Source organism: Pinus tabuliformis, chromosome 7, assembly GCF_031772625.1.
Source record: "Pinus tabuliformis cultivar Carrire ecotype Pingquan chromosome 7, CPIR1, whole genome shotgun sequence".
NCBI classification, from domain to species: Eukaryota; Viridiplantae; Streptophyta; class Pinopsida; order Pinales; family Pinaceae; genus Pinus; species Pinus tabuliformis.
The window spans coordinates 290,973,609-290,991,527 of NC_142293.1; the positions used below are offsets into that span (position 1 = coordinate 290,973,609).

A 17,919-nucleotide genomic window follows, 5' to 3' on the forward strand; every position below is an offset into this window, starting at 1 on the left:
GAACTAAGATTGGTAAAAGCTTCTGATGGTAATAACTTTGTGTCTAGAGATTACAATTTGATAAAGTCTCTATCATTGGAAAGCTTTCGATGAGTGGAAGATGATAGTGACTACAGAAAGGTGGTTTGAGATGGTTAAAAGAAGAAAAAGGTTTTGATACACCACCTCCATAAGTGACCTTAGTGGTTGGGTATGTTACAAAAATTTCATGACTGATCATTGATCTAATTTTTGAAGCCACTAGAATGAAGATAAATATTGTCAAGTCATCAATACTTTTTTGGGGACTCCCAAAAGTTGAAAATTATCATATCTCACATTCTTTCCCTTAAAATGTACGGGATTTAGATGTTGGACTAAAATACCTTGGTTTCCATATGAAAGATGATCTCCATAAAAAAGGTGATTGGTAGTGATTACTAGCCAAAGTTGAAAAAGAGCTCAATACTTAGCATAATCAAGGGCTCTCTAGAAGTGGCAGACTTGAATTGGTTAAAGCAGCTCTTGAAGCCATCCCCATATATTGGATCTCCCTTGCATGGATTCCGAAAGACATATTGGACAAAATTCAATAATTATGCTTTAGATTTATATGGTCCAAAAATGTTGTAAAGAAAGGGATGGCTTTAGCCTATTTGAATAGGCTTGCTATCCCAAAATCTCTAGGTGAATGGGACCTTAAGAATATTTGTATGTTCTCAAAGGATCTCATGCCTAATAATTTCTAGAGGCTTGTTCAAGGCTTTGGGCTTTTGGCTCAAATTACCAAGGACAAATACATATCTCATGACTCATAAAAGACTAGATCGGGAAACCATTGAAAAACACTTGAAATGCTTCAACCATTCAAAAGAAATAATCCTAAATTTTTACCTGATTGGTAACTAGTTGGTTTGGAGAATAAGGAAGGGAGATACGGTACAATTAGGCCCAGACCCTTGAATTGGATGTAGGGAAGCACACAAGATCCTAACCCATCTGACCCTTGAGTTGAAAAATAGAGGTTGCCAATCTTTGAGGCAAATTGCACAAGGAAACAAAAACACAATGCAACAACACAAGTTAACTTAGATAAACAGTGCCCTTCTGGAAGAAGATGCAAACACTTGGGAGAACTACACTCGAAATTTGAGAAGCTATTTTGTGAAGACTAAAGATGAGGAGAACTGGCTTGTCTAGTCCTTGAACACCATTGACAATTATGAACCAAGAATAGGGTGAAAAGCTTTAGCACTAAGTGGCATTGATACACAACAAATTTGGTGATGGAAACAACTTTGGAAATTTAAATGTCTAGCCAAAGCCAAATTATTTATGTGGCTACTATTGAACAATAAAGCTCTAACATTGACATTATACAAAAAATGAGTTATGAGGGTACAAGAAGATGTTATCTTTGCATGGTAGAGTCTAAATTCAATACTCTTCTTATTTTTTCATGTATCTTTATAAAAGAGGTTTGGCTAGAAATAGAAAGAGTAGTCTAAAAAATGCCCAGAGAGGAGGTACCATTAAGGAAGGTCTCAAAAACTAGTGTTTAAACAAAGAAACCTTGAGATAAGAAGATATTCCTCTTTCTATAACGTAGAAAATTGGGTTAGCAAGAAAGTAAGTTGTTTGAGGGAATTGATACTCCTTTGCAATGTACCATGCAAAATATAAATATCCTCTTTGCTTTCCCTAAATAAAAAGAATCTCATATTCCAAAGGACATCTACCAAAAAATCATAAACATGGAAATGCCATGAACAATTTTCGATGGGGTCTCCCAGCTCCTCGTAGACAAAAAGCTGGTGGAAATTTTCACCTCCCTCCTAGTTACAATATCTTTTTATATCTCGTTCTCTATTGAAAATGGCAAAGAAACAAATAATTACTCTGAATTAATACACTCAAATTTGAGTTAATGTTGACTTTAGAAAATAAATTCATACAACTTCAAATGTATAACTATTCTCTTCTAGTTATTCAATGGATAAAAAGACAGTTATCTTTACAGAATTTCACCCTGCAACCTTTATATCTTAATCTTTATATCTCAATCTTACGAAATAAGCCCTCCTCCCATCGCCTTTGAACAAGGAAGTTGATCAATTATCCAAAGCTGAAATTGAATAGGAAAGACGAATCTGGAAGGTTACTGAGAGCTCCCAGTCTCACACAGATTAAACACAAGATCCCTGGTTTGACTTTCTCCGCAAAATATGCATTGTTGTCTTTTTTTAAGAGAACTGTATAAAACTTTTGATGCACACAACAGCTACTAAATCTGAAAAAATACTTTTTGTTTAGGTTGTATTGAGCTGGAAACAATCTTTTTTAAATGATTGTATAGTTATACTCGGAAATGCATAATCAGGAGACTCTTTTCAAGTTTAAATATGTAGGTTTATAACTTTACAAGACAAGGAATGTTCTGAAATATATATAGATGTAATTTTCTTTATATAAATAAAAAAGATTATTTGATTTTTCTGGAAAGGAGCGAAAATAATTCGGAAAAAAAATATTTCATAGGATAATATTAATAATCTAACAACATTAATTCAAACTGTGATTCTTACATATCGCCAAACTATTAAAATAATCAAACACAAAATCAAATATTTAATATGAATAATATAATTTTTTTTTCAGAGAAAAAAAAAATTCATAGTATTATATTGAGTCAATATAAAAAGTACATAAGATACAACAAGGATCAAAACTAGCCACCTTGCCAGCACATGAAATCAAAACCTTGCAGACATAGGACATCCTAAAGGAGATCTAAACATCATCATACCAAAATCACAGTAAAACAGTCTTTTCAAGGACAGGATCAACAGATGTCTATACACATATAACAAAAAGGGACTAGCTGAATAGCAAATAAGCAGAAGGATGAAAAGAAAAGATCATAATCCAGGGATGGAAAAGTCCTGGATGAAGCAGGAACGTTCTCCATCAGAAACCATCATAGACCAAGAACCTAGAGACAGCCCCTTCTTCGACAGATGGTCAGCTTGAACATTTTGGGAGCGGAAGATGTAGTGAATAGAGCACTGTTTCATATTTCTCCAGAAATACATAATCCTGTCCATCCACCCAGACAAATGAGGACAACTGATGTGGCAGGCTCCCCTTACATGGTCAATCATCGATTTTGAATCACCATAAATGGAAATGTTCTGAATCCCAAAAAACACACAGAAGGCAAGCAGTCCTGCAAGAGCTCTGGCCTCAGCCAAGCTGTTTGAACCACTTCCACCATTCCATGATAAAAAATATTGCAGCTTCTCATCCATAATAACATGGACCCCACATCCACAAATATTATTCTGCTCGGCCCCATCAAAAAAAGCACAGGGAACACTAATGAGAGAATCTTCAACCTCTTTTTTGCGGTCCTTTTTCAGTTTGGGCTTTTTTACAGGCATCACATCGTGTATGGACACAATATGATGCAAGGATGACTTTAGAGGCACTTTTGAGTCTTTGAAAAAAAAGGAAAAAAAAAAAGAAAGAATAGTATAAATTTTTTATACATATATGAAGTTCAAAAATAACACTAAAATCATTAATAAAAAGAAAATCGGTGCAAGAAAGTTTATGGGCTCTAATAAGCTTCTGCTCAACTTTTAGGTGAGAGAATGAATATCTGGTTACCACTAGCATCTCAATTCAATAAGCATTTTCCAGTAGGCAGTTCTCCCCCTTTGAAGTAGAGCTATTAGGAAGAGGATTTTTCTTCTTCACATTAAAAGCGAAAAACAGCCATGCTAATGCTATCAGCACAACTCCCAATGAGCAACCTGCCAGGAAATAGAAAGAGCTATATCAATGCACAGTTTCCATCCAGTAACCCCAATGGGAATAGAGAAAACAATTTACAGTGATGTTTTTGCAGAGATTGTAGATATAAAAAATCATAGTTACCTACTATAATGGTGTACTTGCTTTTTCGACCTGCAAAGCGACCATAACAAGTGTTATGAGTACCGACATTACTTTATAGTTACTGTTAATAGAATGAATATTTAATATGAGGAAAAACATTTATATATTATTGTATTAGGTACTAAGAAGTATAAATTAATTTTTCTTATAAATTAATTGGTTTTTCTGAGTTTTAGAGGTTTTACTTTCAATTTTTATGGAAGGGGAGATGGTAGAAGTCACTTTTGGAATAATTAAATTATTTTGAATAATTAAATTATATAAAGACATCCAAATTTGATGGAGCTTCATTCTATCTGCAGATACATTAATTTCACTATTAATTTAAACCCAAACTTGATGGAGCTTTTAGGTGAAGCATCCTATTAGCAATCCTGGTGATAGCCGCTTCCCAAAATCTTTGTGATAGCATCCTACTAGCAAACACAAACTTGATGGAGCTTCATTTTAATGGTGGGCGCATTAATTTCACTATTAATTTAAACCCAAACTTGATAGAGCTTCTAGGTGATAGCATCCTATTGATAGTCCTAGTGATAGTAACTTCTCACAACCTTGGTGATAGCATCCTATTAGCAGTCCTAGTGATAGCAGCTTCCCACAATTTTAGTGATAACATCTTACTGACAAATCCAAACTTGATAGAGCTTCATTTTACTAGTAAGCACATTAAATTCACTACTAATTTAAATCAAAACTTAATGGAACTTCTGGATAATAACATCCTACTAACAAACCCAAAACAAACCCAAACTTGATGGAGATTCATTCTACTGGTGGGTACATTAATTTCATATTATTTTAATTTAAACCCAAACTATGATGGAGCTTCATTCTACTGGTGAACACACTAATTTTATTATTAATTTAAACCCAAACTTGGTGGAGTTTAGCAAAATCTTAGTGATAGCGTCTTTCTGGCAATCCTGATGATAGCAGTTTCACACAATCCATTTTACTGAGCAATCACATCCTATTGCCAATGAACAGCAATTTGCTGGTGGGTGCATTAATTTTACAATTAATCTAAACCTGGAATTTGTAATCAAATTTACAAACAAAAGGAAGAAACGTACCATCAGGATTAGCAGGGCATCTGTCTGGACTCGAGGTGCTATCATAACAATAGCAGAGAAATTTTGTGGGTTTCAAAATGTCATAACCACAGCTCCCCTTACTATCCAAACAAGGGCCACAGCTTCGATCTCTGTTCGTATCGATGGACCATGTTATTTCGAAACCCAGTGACAGAGCCGTGATCAGATCATCATTCTGTTTGATTGTGAGGTTGTTACTAATTGGCAGTTGAAGACTGGTTTGGCACAAGTGTCTTCCAGAGTCCGAATTAGAAATGGAATACCAGTCATCACCACATAAGCTCCACTTTTGAAAACCCTCCCCACTAATACTTTCATTACAGTGCCTCCAAAGCGTGAGACTGGTATATCCCTGGGCGAGATGAAAATGAGAGGCGTGCCACCAAAACTCAGAGTATTTACATGAACGATTGGACCCCTTCCCCTGCAGGGCTTTCCACAGATTGTAGTTAATAATCGTGATTCTAGCATTCCCAGTGCCATTGCCAAATGATGAGGGTTGCAGGACGAGATAGTCTTCTCCACTGATAGTAAGCAGGGGATATCTGTTCTGATCACAATGTAGCTGAAACCCAGGAGCACCACAGCCGCTCTTAAATTTCCCAAAAGGATAGCGAAATTGAAAACCCCCGCATGTTTCCCATACGCAACCATGGTACTGACTGCCGAGGCATGATGTTAGGAAGCAGAGGGCAGCTGCAACAGCTATAAAATCCACTTGATAAACAGTGCGAGGCATTGAATTGGTAAGAAGAAAAATACGGAATCTCATATTCTGCTCTGCTCTTCGAGATGAGAAATTTAGTAACAGAGTATTCTGCAAATGGAAGTGGAGACAGTGGACTGGCTTCAAGTAAACAGGGGGGACATGGACTTACAGTGCAGAAGATGGCCGAGTCAACACGGCAATTAGACTTTACACGACTTAATATGCCAAAACGCGTTTTTTTAATTTCATTCCACGAGATTTCTCCCTTCCATTGAAAAAACTGTCATTGATTTAGACTTTTTATTTTTCAATCATGTAATATAATTTTTCTATTTAGTATATTTTGTTTTTTTTGCAAGTGTTTTGAAATGTTTGAATTGTGTGGCTGAACATGATGATAATATTGTTTTAAATATTTAATTTTTATTTTAAATAGTATCAAAGTAAAATAATTGTAAATAAATTAATATAAAATGTTAATTTTATTAAAAAAATTAAAATAAGTATTTACTTTATATCTATTTATTTTGTTTAAGTTTACTAAATATGAAAATATTTTGTTTAAGTTTACTAAATATGAAAATATGTTGAAACTTAGATGTCTATTACTTTATTTAATTCATATTAACCTAAATTAATTAAAAAAAAATATTATATATAAACTAAAATGTGATAATATTTATATTTATTTATATATTTTAACATAATTATATTATATTCATGTGTTTTTTTTAATAATTTAATTTAAATTAATATAAAAAATTTAATTGAAGTATTTTATACTAAAACAATAATAAAATAAATTTAAGTAAAAAATTATTTAATTTTTTAAATTATGAATTAAAAAAGTCGTCATTATCTAACATAGAGTTTAAAAAAAGAAGATAGATTCTTTCACAAACAAGTGTATTCATATATATATAAATATATATTGAGTAAGTTTTAGTTCATTGTCTTGCATTAGATATAAGATGAATTATGATTTTACTAAATATTTACTAAATACAATAAATATGATTCAAAATAAAAACTTCAATTTAATTGTCTCAATGAAGAAATCTTAATGTGAGAGAATTTGATCAAAAATGAATTTCAATGCTCTAAGGATACTATTTGTGCTTAAAATGAAGAAATATGGATTGCATCTTAAAGTGGTTGAAAATAAAAAACTTTATTTTGGATGATTTAATAGAGAAGGATTTTGAAAAAAGAAAATATGATTGAAAAGGCATTTAATGCTCATAAAAAACCATTTGTAGAATCAAAATGAAGAAGATATAGACAAAATGACTACACAACGTTGGTAGACATAGAGAAGTTGGCATTGGACTTCTAGAAAAATGAGAAGAAATAAAAGGCAAGGCATTATAGTAAATGAAATCATCAAGGGATGGTAGATCAAACTTTAAAAGCAAATAACAAGTGAGATATGGACAATTTTACGAGGCTTGATTCTTTGAAACTACTGGAATGAAAGAAACCAACTTAATTGATTGAACATAATCTTGTTTAAAGGCCCTAAATGTGGAAGAAGGAAGAGTAAAAATACTAGATAATGAGACGAATGTTAAATAGTTTAGGTATAAATACTAATGAGAGGTGGTTGTAACACCTCATATTTAAAAAAAAAAAACCATAATTTTATATATTTTTTGAAATTTCACAACAAATAGAAATAAACACTACCACATTTAAAAGATACAAATTTTATTAACACCTTCATAGTTCAAGTTGGCTTGGTTATATAAAATTCGCATAAAGCATCCACTTCAATATTCTAGAACTTATTAATACTTCACTAACCAATGATAAGAATGAACTTACTAATCATCCTAAATTTGCTCAAACTAATTGTGTTGATAAAGGCTTATTGAAAAACTTAACTTACTAATTATACAAGATTGGAATTGATCCAATATTGGGTTCTTTTTAACACTAATAGAGAATGTGTTGCAGAAAAAATTACACTAGCATTAAACTAAACACCATCAACATCTAATGTGATGTTCTTGTTTCTTGTGGTCCTTCCTAACTACACTTAAGTTCCTCCTCCTCCATGTTAAAAAAAATCTTGTGTTCTTATTAACTGTAAGAGAGGATGTGTTCTTGTATTCCTAATACTCTCCTTATGAAAAAAACATTAACATTAACATAAACACCATTATTATATAATGTTTTGTTCTTGTTTCTTGTGAACCTTCATAATTACACATAAGTATTAACATTAACATAAGCACCATTATTATATAATGTTTTATTCCTGTTTCTTGTGAACCTTCATAATTACACATAAGTTCATCCTCCTCCATGATTAAAAAAAATGATGGGTCTTTTTCTACATTTCTTCTTGTATTGAAAGAAACATCATAACTTAACCCACACTTAGCCATAGATATTGATTCACCTAAGAAAATTTCTTCCCTCAAACTAAACTATTGAGTGGAGGCGTCCCAATCTTAAACTATTGAGTGGAGAAATATGTTGACTATAGAAGGGCCTCATTCTAGTGAATTAAATCTTCTCTCAGTCTATTACTCATTTTCTATCCTAATGATGGATCCCCTTTGGGGTTCGAAACATCGATCTAATGAACAAAGTACTATGGATAATCCAGGTCATAATTTTCCAATCTTTAACCTTCTCTTGCAAATTTGATTTTCTTAGTGAGTGTATCAACAAATAAACAAATATTTTCATGGGGCCCAAAATGGGAAAATCATAAGTTCCACCTCCTGCCCTCATTTCTCTTTATCAGATATAGAAATGATTAATCTTATCCTTGAATCCTTAGCCAAGAAGAACATCAAAACACTCTTTAAATCCCAATAAACTTTTAAACAACCATTACATTCTATTACGTATAAGTTGGGCCCTATGATGGGATTAAGGCTTTACCAAATTGCTTGCTATATGGAAAAACATAGATTGGCTAAACTAGTTGATTATTTAAAACCCGTCTCAAAGAAAATATCATTAACACTACCCACAATCACATCTCCAAATATCCTATTGTTGAACATTCCTTTAAATATAAACATATGGTTTTCTGTAACCAAACTAAAATCTTGGACTTCGCCTCCCTTTACAATGCATGTAGTTAAAATGTACCGTGATAACTTTAATGAAGAAGATGGCTATAAGCTTAGATAGCCATGGAAGCCCATTATTCATTACCTAGACCACTAAGTTTTTCTTGCTCATTGTTTCCCACCCCATTTTCTCAATAATGCTTTATTGTTTGATCATTATCACTCACTCATTCTTTGGTCATTGTCACACTTTTGTAGTTTGTTTCCTTTACCCTTCCTTTCGTTTCTCTCACTTTCTTGATTTGTCTCAACAATTTTTAATTTTTTTTAGTTCCTATTTTAGTTTCTATCTCTAATTCCTATTTTAACTTCTTTATAATTTTTATATTTTAATCAATTTTTATATTTTTGACCAAATTATATATATATATATATATATATATATATATATTTTGAGAGAATATTTATATTCCCATTTTTAATATCCATTCACGTAAAAGTAACTTTTTTCAAATGTATACTCTATCCTGTTTGACCAATTTTTATCTTATTTTTCATTCTTTCCATCATTTTTCCTCTTTCTTGGGCAATATGTTAGTCTTCTTAAACAATTAGTTTTTCAATATTTCCTTTATATTCTCTTCACCACATTTAATTCATACATGATACCTTTCTTTGTCTCTAATTATGGGTTGAGTGTCGACTCGAAATGTTGGACATTTCAAATCTTTGAACACACAATTATCCAAAAAACATTGATAGGAATAAGAAAAATTGTGAAAATATTCATTTTTTAATATTGTATGCCACAAGATTCCTTATTACACATATAATACTCCTTTGTAGAATTTTGGTAATGAAAAAATTCTTACAAGACTCTTTATCACACTCTAATCCTCCTCTCAATCTTATGACACCTTATTAACTTAAGTTAACATTTAAGCTTAATAAATAGGCATTGACCCCTCAGCATTCCTAGGCAACCACTTTTCAATAATTGAGTGGAGGTTAACCAGTCTACTACTTGGTCTACTTTCCTGTAGACATATTGAACACCTTGCCTCCTGCTTATAATTGGCTAAATGAAAATAAATCCTCAAAAGAAACTACAATCAAAATAAACTATTCTAATGAAATATCCAACCTAAAATGAAGAATTCTTAATATAGTCCAACTCTATTATAACATTTTGGCAAGATCCCCCAACTTCCCTTAGACTCTAAACTTAGTTGGGTTAAAACTAAAGACCTAATAACAAAATCCACCTTGAAAGAGTTTGTTTGAATCGACGAATCAACCCACTAAACTAACTCCATTGTCACTAACTTAACTAATAACATGTATGATTTAGGTGAAATCTCCCCATTCTAAATTTTAATTCAAGTCACATACTTCATAAATTAATACTTCTTAAAACGCCCAACCTTGATTTTTTTTCCATAATAATATTCATTAATTCAAAATGTTTTTTTATGTCGATTGTTGGGTCTAGGAATTGACATCTTTTTCACCATTATTTCCTTACCTTTTCGATCGCTTTCACCTTTAAGACCACATCATTTCATTCCATTGATTATCATTTTGACCAAAGTATGTTATTCTTTCATGTCACCCTAGCTTAATAATTTTTTCGTGCATTTGATGAGGGATCATTGTTTTTGGGTGGCTTTACAAGAAGGATGTTTACATGATGACTTAGCTTGTTAGGATGTTTCTACCTCATTTTTCCTAGATGATGTGATGCTACTCTTCTAGGATTTGGCAACGTTGTCACACCAAGTGATCCAGATTTAAACAGGAATGCAATAAAATTACAGAGATAACCATATACACAAAAATGCAGCGGAAATAATACTTCATTTCATTAATGGAAAATACTGAAATATGCTTACAACCAGAAATGGAAATAAACCAGCTAGGGCGATGGTAGCTTATCTCTGAGAAGAGATGTGTGGCTACATGCCTCTGAACTGTGTTACAATTAGGCTCGAAGGCCTATTTATTGTTGAGAAACAATGGAAAAACCCTTCACATTCCAAAACCTAACCTTAGAAGATGAAATTCCAAATTGTGGGCCTCGTTTTTGGGTAAGTTGGTACATCAACTTCCCGGGGTCGCGAATTGGTCATATTATCTCTGTTTTACGCGCATGACAGCCCGTTGGAAAGATCTCTCCGAGGACTACGACGAAAAAGACTATTTTTTGGCGAAAAAATCATTGGCGATAGATTTCCCAAAAAACGTCGTTTAGGGCCTCAAAACGGCTCCGGAAGTTTAAGACCCGAAAAACTGCTAAAAATAGTAAATTGCACTATAATTAAGGAAACTAAAAAACTAAAAGGGATAGTTGTAGGGGTCCAGATGGGATAGGTGGGTGGCTACCAACATCCACCTGGATCATTCCTCCCCCCTTAGGAAGCAATGGTCCCCATTGCGTTGAGTTCCTCCCTGAGATGAGGAAGCTTCTGCTGAGCTGGGTCTCTGGTCAGCTGTTTTGCAATCTCTGATGTGTCCAGAAATGGTGGGAAGCATGGTCGACGACGGTCCACATTGAACACTCGGTGCAAGCGAAGGAATGGAGGAATGTTGTGCTTCCAAGCATTGTTTCCCGTAGCCTTGGTACTAGTGTAAGAACCATGTCAGAGTGGTCTAAGTTTCTGATGGGTTCTGGTAAGGCGTTCTTTCTGCAGATGTAACCAAACTTTGTTGCCCACCTGAAACTTGTGTGGTACCCCTGTGGGTGAGGAGAAGTTGTTCCTGTGTTCTATCATGACCGTATCCCTTTTCTTTTGCTGTTGTGTGGAGGAATCCTTTGCGGGGGTCATGGATGTAGCAACGATCTTCCCCTTACTTTGGGAGTGAACCAGACAGAAAATGAATTTCCTAGTATGGGAGATGAGCTTGCTTCCTTTCTTGGCAGTGATCAAAGAGGTGGCGGTAGGTGGGGCTACCTCCGGTATCCTGTATAATTAATTATCTAAAGAAATAATGACAGCGAGAGGCCTTGACTCATACACAGCATGTCGCCTCCACAAGCATGGTTGGCCTAATAGTACATCGCAAACATCCAGAGGTGTAACATCACACAATACCTCGTCTGTGAAGGGCTTGATGCTGTAGGGAAGGCGGTGTTAGTGTCAGTCTTTCCAGCCTTCCTCCAGTGATCAAATATGCTCTTACAAAGTGATTTTAAAGTGTCAAGGTCAAATTTTGTCATTTCAGTGAGTCTTCAAGCAAAATTTGGTCACTAGGCATTAGGTCTAGGGTTTGCTTTCACTCCTTCTAAAGTTGTCCAAATGTCAGTCCATGTCATCATTCAGCTGAGTCTATCATCATTCATAGGGTTGTCATTATCATCTCAGTGTCTAATGATTCATTGTACACCTTGTTCATGCTTCATTTGCGCTTAGGTAAGGTTCATTTCCCTCTCCTAGGGTTTTGAAGGCAATTTCTCTTGGACGGTCAAATCATCAGAAAAACTTGTATCTAGATGTTCATACACCTTCCCCTATCCTTCATATACGTTATCAAATGCTTCCCGTCACTGAGATCCCCCAAAATCCTCATTTTTGCACAAACCCTAGTTTCTAGCTACAACATGGCAATTTTCTAGGTTGGGCCTGCGTTTTGCCCTTTTGGACCCCTTCCCCTCGCTCAATCTCTGAGATTCCACTTTCCCCTGCTTCCTAACATCCCTCCCCACTCCTAAAAATTTCCCCAAGAATTTAGAAGCCCCCTATCCCCTTCATTTCGCTCCATTTCGACAAAATTCCTTGTTTCACACATCGGGACAAGTCGCACTCAAATGATGTTCCAGAGCAATAAAAGATGAATTTTGGAAAACTGAGAGAGGTTTTTGTCCATAACATGCCAAAGAAGAAAAACCTCCTTCACTTTTTTCACAGGTGTCATGGTTTTAGAGAAATGTCAAAATTGCAATCGCCAGATCCAAGGAGGTTGGCCAAGGCACTAAAACGACGGAAAAGGCCCGATCCACTCCAAATTTTGGTCAAAGCCTCTTTGAATGAGCATGGTACTTTATTGGGGACTCCCAACCCAAATTTCAAGAAATTTGGAGAAAATTTTGTCAATTGTGAATTTTTTGTGCCAAACACAGGTTTTCTCCTCCATTTTGGGAAAACTCAGCATTTCTGGATTTGTCATGGAAAGTTACACTTGCTTGGCCATTGCCAAGAAATTTCACCAAGTTTTGGGCCTCCAAAAAGTCAAAAAACAAGCAAAAAATGACTTTCTTCCACCTTTTTGACACACAGGAAGCAGTCTTGGGAGATTGCAATTTTGGAGGGGCAAATGACCACCCAATTCAGAAATTCCACTTGGGTTGGAAAGTAGACATCCAGACCTTTCCAAAAAGACCACTTTTGCCTCATTTGGACACCTGGAAGTACCTCAAAATCAGCTCCAAAGTAGCGCGACCCGTTCAGGAAGAGGGCGCGACCCGTTGGGAAAGTTTGCCAATTTTTCATCTACAGCTTAGGAATTCGCCCAGCTTTGACCATTTTTGACTTGTGATGGGATTTTTCACCCTCTTTGATGTAATTTATGTATTTTCATGTTGACATGACACTTATTTACCTATTCTAGAAGATTCATTCATGAAACAGCAAACATTTAATGAATGAATTGGTTTCCTAGCTTATTGAGGCAAGTTGTTTTGACTGCCTAGATTTTAGTGCTCAGTTTAGAATTGGTTGAAACAGCTCCTAGGATGATGAGCTCGACCCCTAGAGGCAAGGAAAGGTGTTAGCTTGCCTATATTATGTATTTTCTTAGTCATTTTCAGGGGTTGGAGAGGTTGGACTCTTGAGGGAGAAGCTCTTATTGTATTATTCATTGTATCTCTGCAATTTTTGGCAAAGGAAGACCAGGGTTTTGCAGTCCTTTTTGGGATTCTTGTGGTCACATGTATTGATGGTGTGTTTCTCTTTGTACTTGTAAGTGTGTTATGTGAATCATTTCCTTACTTTTCCTTCTGCAAATTAGGCAAATGAAGTGTTAAAGTAGAATTCATGACTGTCATGCTCTGCTTTTAAGTTTGCTTAATATCAATGTTTTCAACTGTTTAAGGGGAATTCAAGGTTATTGCTTGCTCTCCTTATCTCTTCACCAGTCATTCTCATCCATCCATCTCTATCAAAGGCATCAATATTGTTTCCTACCTCGCCCCAAAGAACTCCCTGCGAAAACTGTGTCCAATCCCCGCACCCAAAATTGCCATTCCCCAATTTTCCACCAAAACTTTAAAAATCCCAAATTTAAACCTCTTGATCAGTTTACTAGCCTAAAATCAGTGTTTTCCTATTGGTCATCTCGCCCATTGAAGATCTTTACTGAGATAGACCGGAGAGAGCCCTCTCCTGCCCCGTAGGGCTAGCTACGAGGCTAAGTGGTTTGATGTTGCCTTGAAGTTTACCTTTCTCAGCCTGAGGTGAAATTTCAAGTGTTAACAGGCGGCACTACTGGCGAAATTTGAGATCTCGTCCTTCATGAAGCCACCCGATACTGTACGGCTGTGGGTGTGGTGTAGTCGGTAGGCCCAACTGCTTCACCACCTCTGCTGAAATAATGCTCTTTTGGCTGCCACTATCGACAATGAATTACAGTGGCGAACCCTTCACCCACATTTGTGAGTGGAAAAGACGCTCCCCCTCCTCTGGGTCTTCGGGCTCATTCTTCTGGATCTTGGCAGTGGCAACAGTGGCACTGGGATCTGCATCAATGATTTTCTTCCCTTTTCCATTCCCCTTGTCAGGTTCTGGCTCAGGGTCAGAACATGCATCTGATTCGGAAGCCTTCAACTCGGCCACCAGTGACTACTTGGTGCGACACTCACTTTTGTTATGAGTGGGACTCTTGTGGAACTCACACCACTTTCCTGTGTCCTTCTTCGGCTTCGCGGTGGTGTTCTTTTCTTGAGGCTTCGAGGGGTTGTCTTGGGTAACCCCGCCTTGGCTTTGTCCTTTGGGCTTCGGATTTGTAGATCCAAAGTCTCGCTTCTTCTGTTTGAACTTTTGCTCGATTTTGACAGCATATCGGTATGTTGTGCCGAGTGAGGAGATGTTCAAGAACTCCATCTCTTCTTGGATGTATCTGTGTAGGTAGCCGCGGTATTTGAGTACCAGATGCAGCTCAGAATATTTGATACCCAATTGTGTGCGAAGGGTATGAAAAATGTTTGTGAACTCCGGCACATCTTGGTCTCGTCCCTGCCGCAGTGTGGTTCATTTGATGTATTTGTCCTCATAGCTTTTGACAGGGTAGTACTGCTCCTTGATGGCATCTCAGAAGTCATTCCAAGTGGGTGTGGTGGAAAACAGTGAGCCTGTACTTTCATCCTTCTGCTCGCAGTAGGTTTCCCACCAATCCTTGACGTGGGGGGCTGCTTTGAGAAGAGCGAAAACAATCTTTTCCCGACTTGAAAATTCATGAACAAAAAAATATCCTTCTAGCAGATTTAACCATTTATCTACGACATATGCATCTATTTGACCCTCAAAGATGGGGATTTCAAAGTTAACTTGTACCTTAAACGGTGTGGCATTTCCAGAGTAGCTGTTGGAAGCCGATGCATCACCTCTGGGTAGCCGCTGAAGGATCTGCGCAAAGCTATCCATCATCGCGTTCCTTTGCCGCTCAAGCGCTTCTTCGAGCAAGATTTTGATAGGATCTCCTGCCTCCTCGTCTTTCTTCTCATCCGCCATGGGAGGTCGTCGGGATTTGCGAGGCTGGTCTTGCAAAGGTTCGACCAATTCAAGCCCTAACTCCTTATATCCTAACCTCGTTGGGGACATGCAAAGAAAAACAGAGAAAAAGCAGACCGCTCTGATACCACTGATCCGGATTTAAACAGGAACGCAATAAAATTACAGAGATAACCATATACACAAAGATGCAGTGGAAATAATACTTCATTTCATTAATGGAAAATACTGAAATATGCTTACAACCAGAAATGGAAATAAACCAGCTAGGGCGATGGTAGCTTATCTCTGAGAAGAGATTTGTGGCTACATGCCTCTGAACTGTTCTGAACTGTGTTACAATGAGGCTCGAAGGCCTATTTATTGTTGAGAAACAATGGAAAAACCCTTCACATTCCAAAACCTAACCTTAGAAGATGAAACGCCAAATTGTGGGCCCCATTTTTGGGTAAGTTGGTACATCAACTTCCTGTGGTCGCGAATTGGTCATATTATCTCTGTTTTACGCGCATGATAGCCCGTTGGAAAGATCTCTCCGAGGACTACGACGGAAAAGATGATTTTTTGACAAAAAAAAATCACTAGCGGTAGATTTCCCAAAAAACGTCGTTTAGGGCCTCAAAACAGCTCCGGAAGTTTAGGACCCGAAAAATTGCTAAAAATAGTAAATTGCGCTATAATTAAGGAAATTGAAAAACTGAAAGGGATATTTGTGGGGGTCCAGATGGGATAGGTGGGTGGCCACCAACATCCACCTGGATCACCAAGCCAAGCTCTATTGTTACTTTTATGTTACTACTATATTTCGTGTTGATGTACACTCTTTTTTCTCGATGCATTTTTCAAAAGCTAATATCAACATTGATTTGTAAACTATCATGGAATTCCACTAGTCAGTTCATCACAACAAATCTAATAATATTATGTTAAAAATCTGAGATTCTACATTATTACAGTTTTATTAAACTTTAAGATATGTATATTTAACTGTAATTAGTGCATGTATGCGAATGAAATTATGCATAAAAGTAGAGAATGACAAAAGAATTTCACACACACATATAAGACACAAGATATTATCTCTAGGAAACCCTTTTGGGAGAGAACCCAATTGGAAGGTGAGGTCGCTTTGCTCTCTTTCTCTGTCTAGAAATATGGCTATAGGTACAAAGAAGAAATGTCTATGGCCCATGGGCTGCTACAGTGCAAAGATCTTCTCTATGTGCTCTACCTCCTATCTCTCCTGGCTATATTTTCTTAGCTATGGAACAAAATACTCTCAAAAGAATGGAATACCTCTTCCTCCTAGTGGCCTGGTTATAACACAACTAAATACTCTCGAAAGAATGGAATACCTCTTCCTCCTAGTGGCCTGGTTATAACACAACTAGATAACCTACTAGTGATTAATTTTGACTACATAAACTCTTAGCTAGAGTTACAATATAGACTCTTGTAGAGTATTTTGCATCAAAACATGTGGCTAGCCCCTTTTCCATGAATAATGGGGGCTGACGCGATATCCTCCTGAACTATATGCATGAAAATAGGAAGATCAACTTCTGATTGGAATAAATTTTGCATATGGACTTCGATTAACATGCTTATTGTGTCGTTGAAAAGATATTTTTGGGTAGAATAACATGAAATGGTGCGATGCTAGAGCGACAAAGTTTTACCCCCAAAAAACGTCATTTGATGCCTCAAAATGCTCCTAGAAGGTTTCAAACCCCGTTTTGCCAAACTGGATCGCGCCAGTAAAAACGTTCCCATGAGATGATTCCTCCATTTTTTCCACTCCAAATGTGTCTATATGGATGAAAAGTAATATAATGATCCAATCCAAATCACACCTCCCCATTGTTAGGTCAATTTACTAAGTAAACTAGCGCAGGTGTTTTACTTGTCAATCCGAGTTTGTAGACTTGGAAGCACGTCCAAAGTATATGGATTTCAGGTAAAGTCAAATTCGGAAGGCAAGCTTCAAAGGTTAAAGGAAATGAATATTACAAATAAGTTCTAAGTTTAAAGAAACTAAAAAGTCTCTGATTCAAGATACTATTGTTCGAGTCTTAGTGATGTCTTGCATGGCGTACTCAAGCCTATTTTTGTCTCACATGGGTACATGTGCAGATTGTAATGTAACATCTTGTTAAAGGGAAAGACCAAGTGTCGATAGTTGAATGTAACAACCATGTAGTAGTTGAAGAGTCATGAGGGTAGGTGAAGAGTCACAAGGGGAATGCCAAGGGTCACCCCGCACTTTGCTATTTATAGAACCTCATAACTCATTGTACAGGAGTTTTGGGAGCCAAGCTTCCTATAGGTGTATCTTAGATAATATATATAACGAATAGAATATATATAAATAATAAAGATAATTGTAATAATAGTTAGTTAAGCTAGTAATTAGGTTGAAGAGG

At 36.1% G+C, this 17,919-nt stretch overlaps 1 protein-coding gene across 1 annotated transcript; it reads right to left on the bottom strand.

Annotated features, from left to right (window-relative positions):
- Positions 1-2,843: 2,843 nt before the first annotated feature.
- LOC149247024 (LEAF RUST 10 DISEASE-RESISTANCE LOCUS RECEPTOR-LIKE PROTEIN KINASE-like 1.2) lies at positions 2,844-5,975 on the bottom strand. Its single transcript, XM_089458101.1, has 3 exons — positions 5,016-5,975; positions 3,919-3,948; positions 2,844-3,794 (listed from the first exon to the last, which is right to left on the bottom strand). The coding sequence occupies exons 1-3, from the start codon at positions 5,806-5,808 to the stop codon at positions 3,664-3,666; spliced, it is 954 nt and encodes a 317-aa protein (XP_089314227.1). The 5' UTR covers positions 5,809-5,975; the 3' UTR covers positions 2,844-3,663.
- Positions 5,976-17,919: the final 11,944 nt, after the last annotated feature.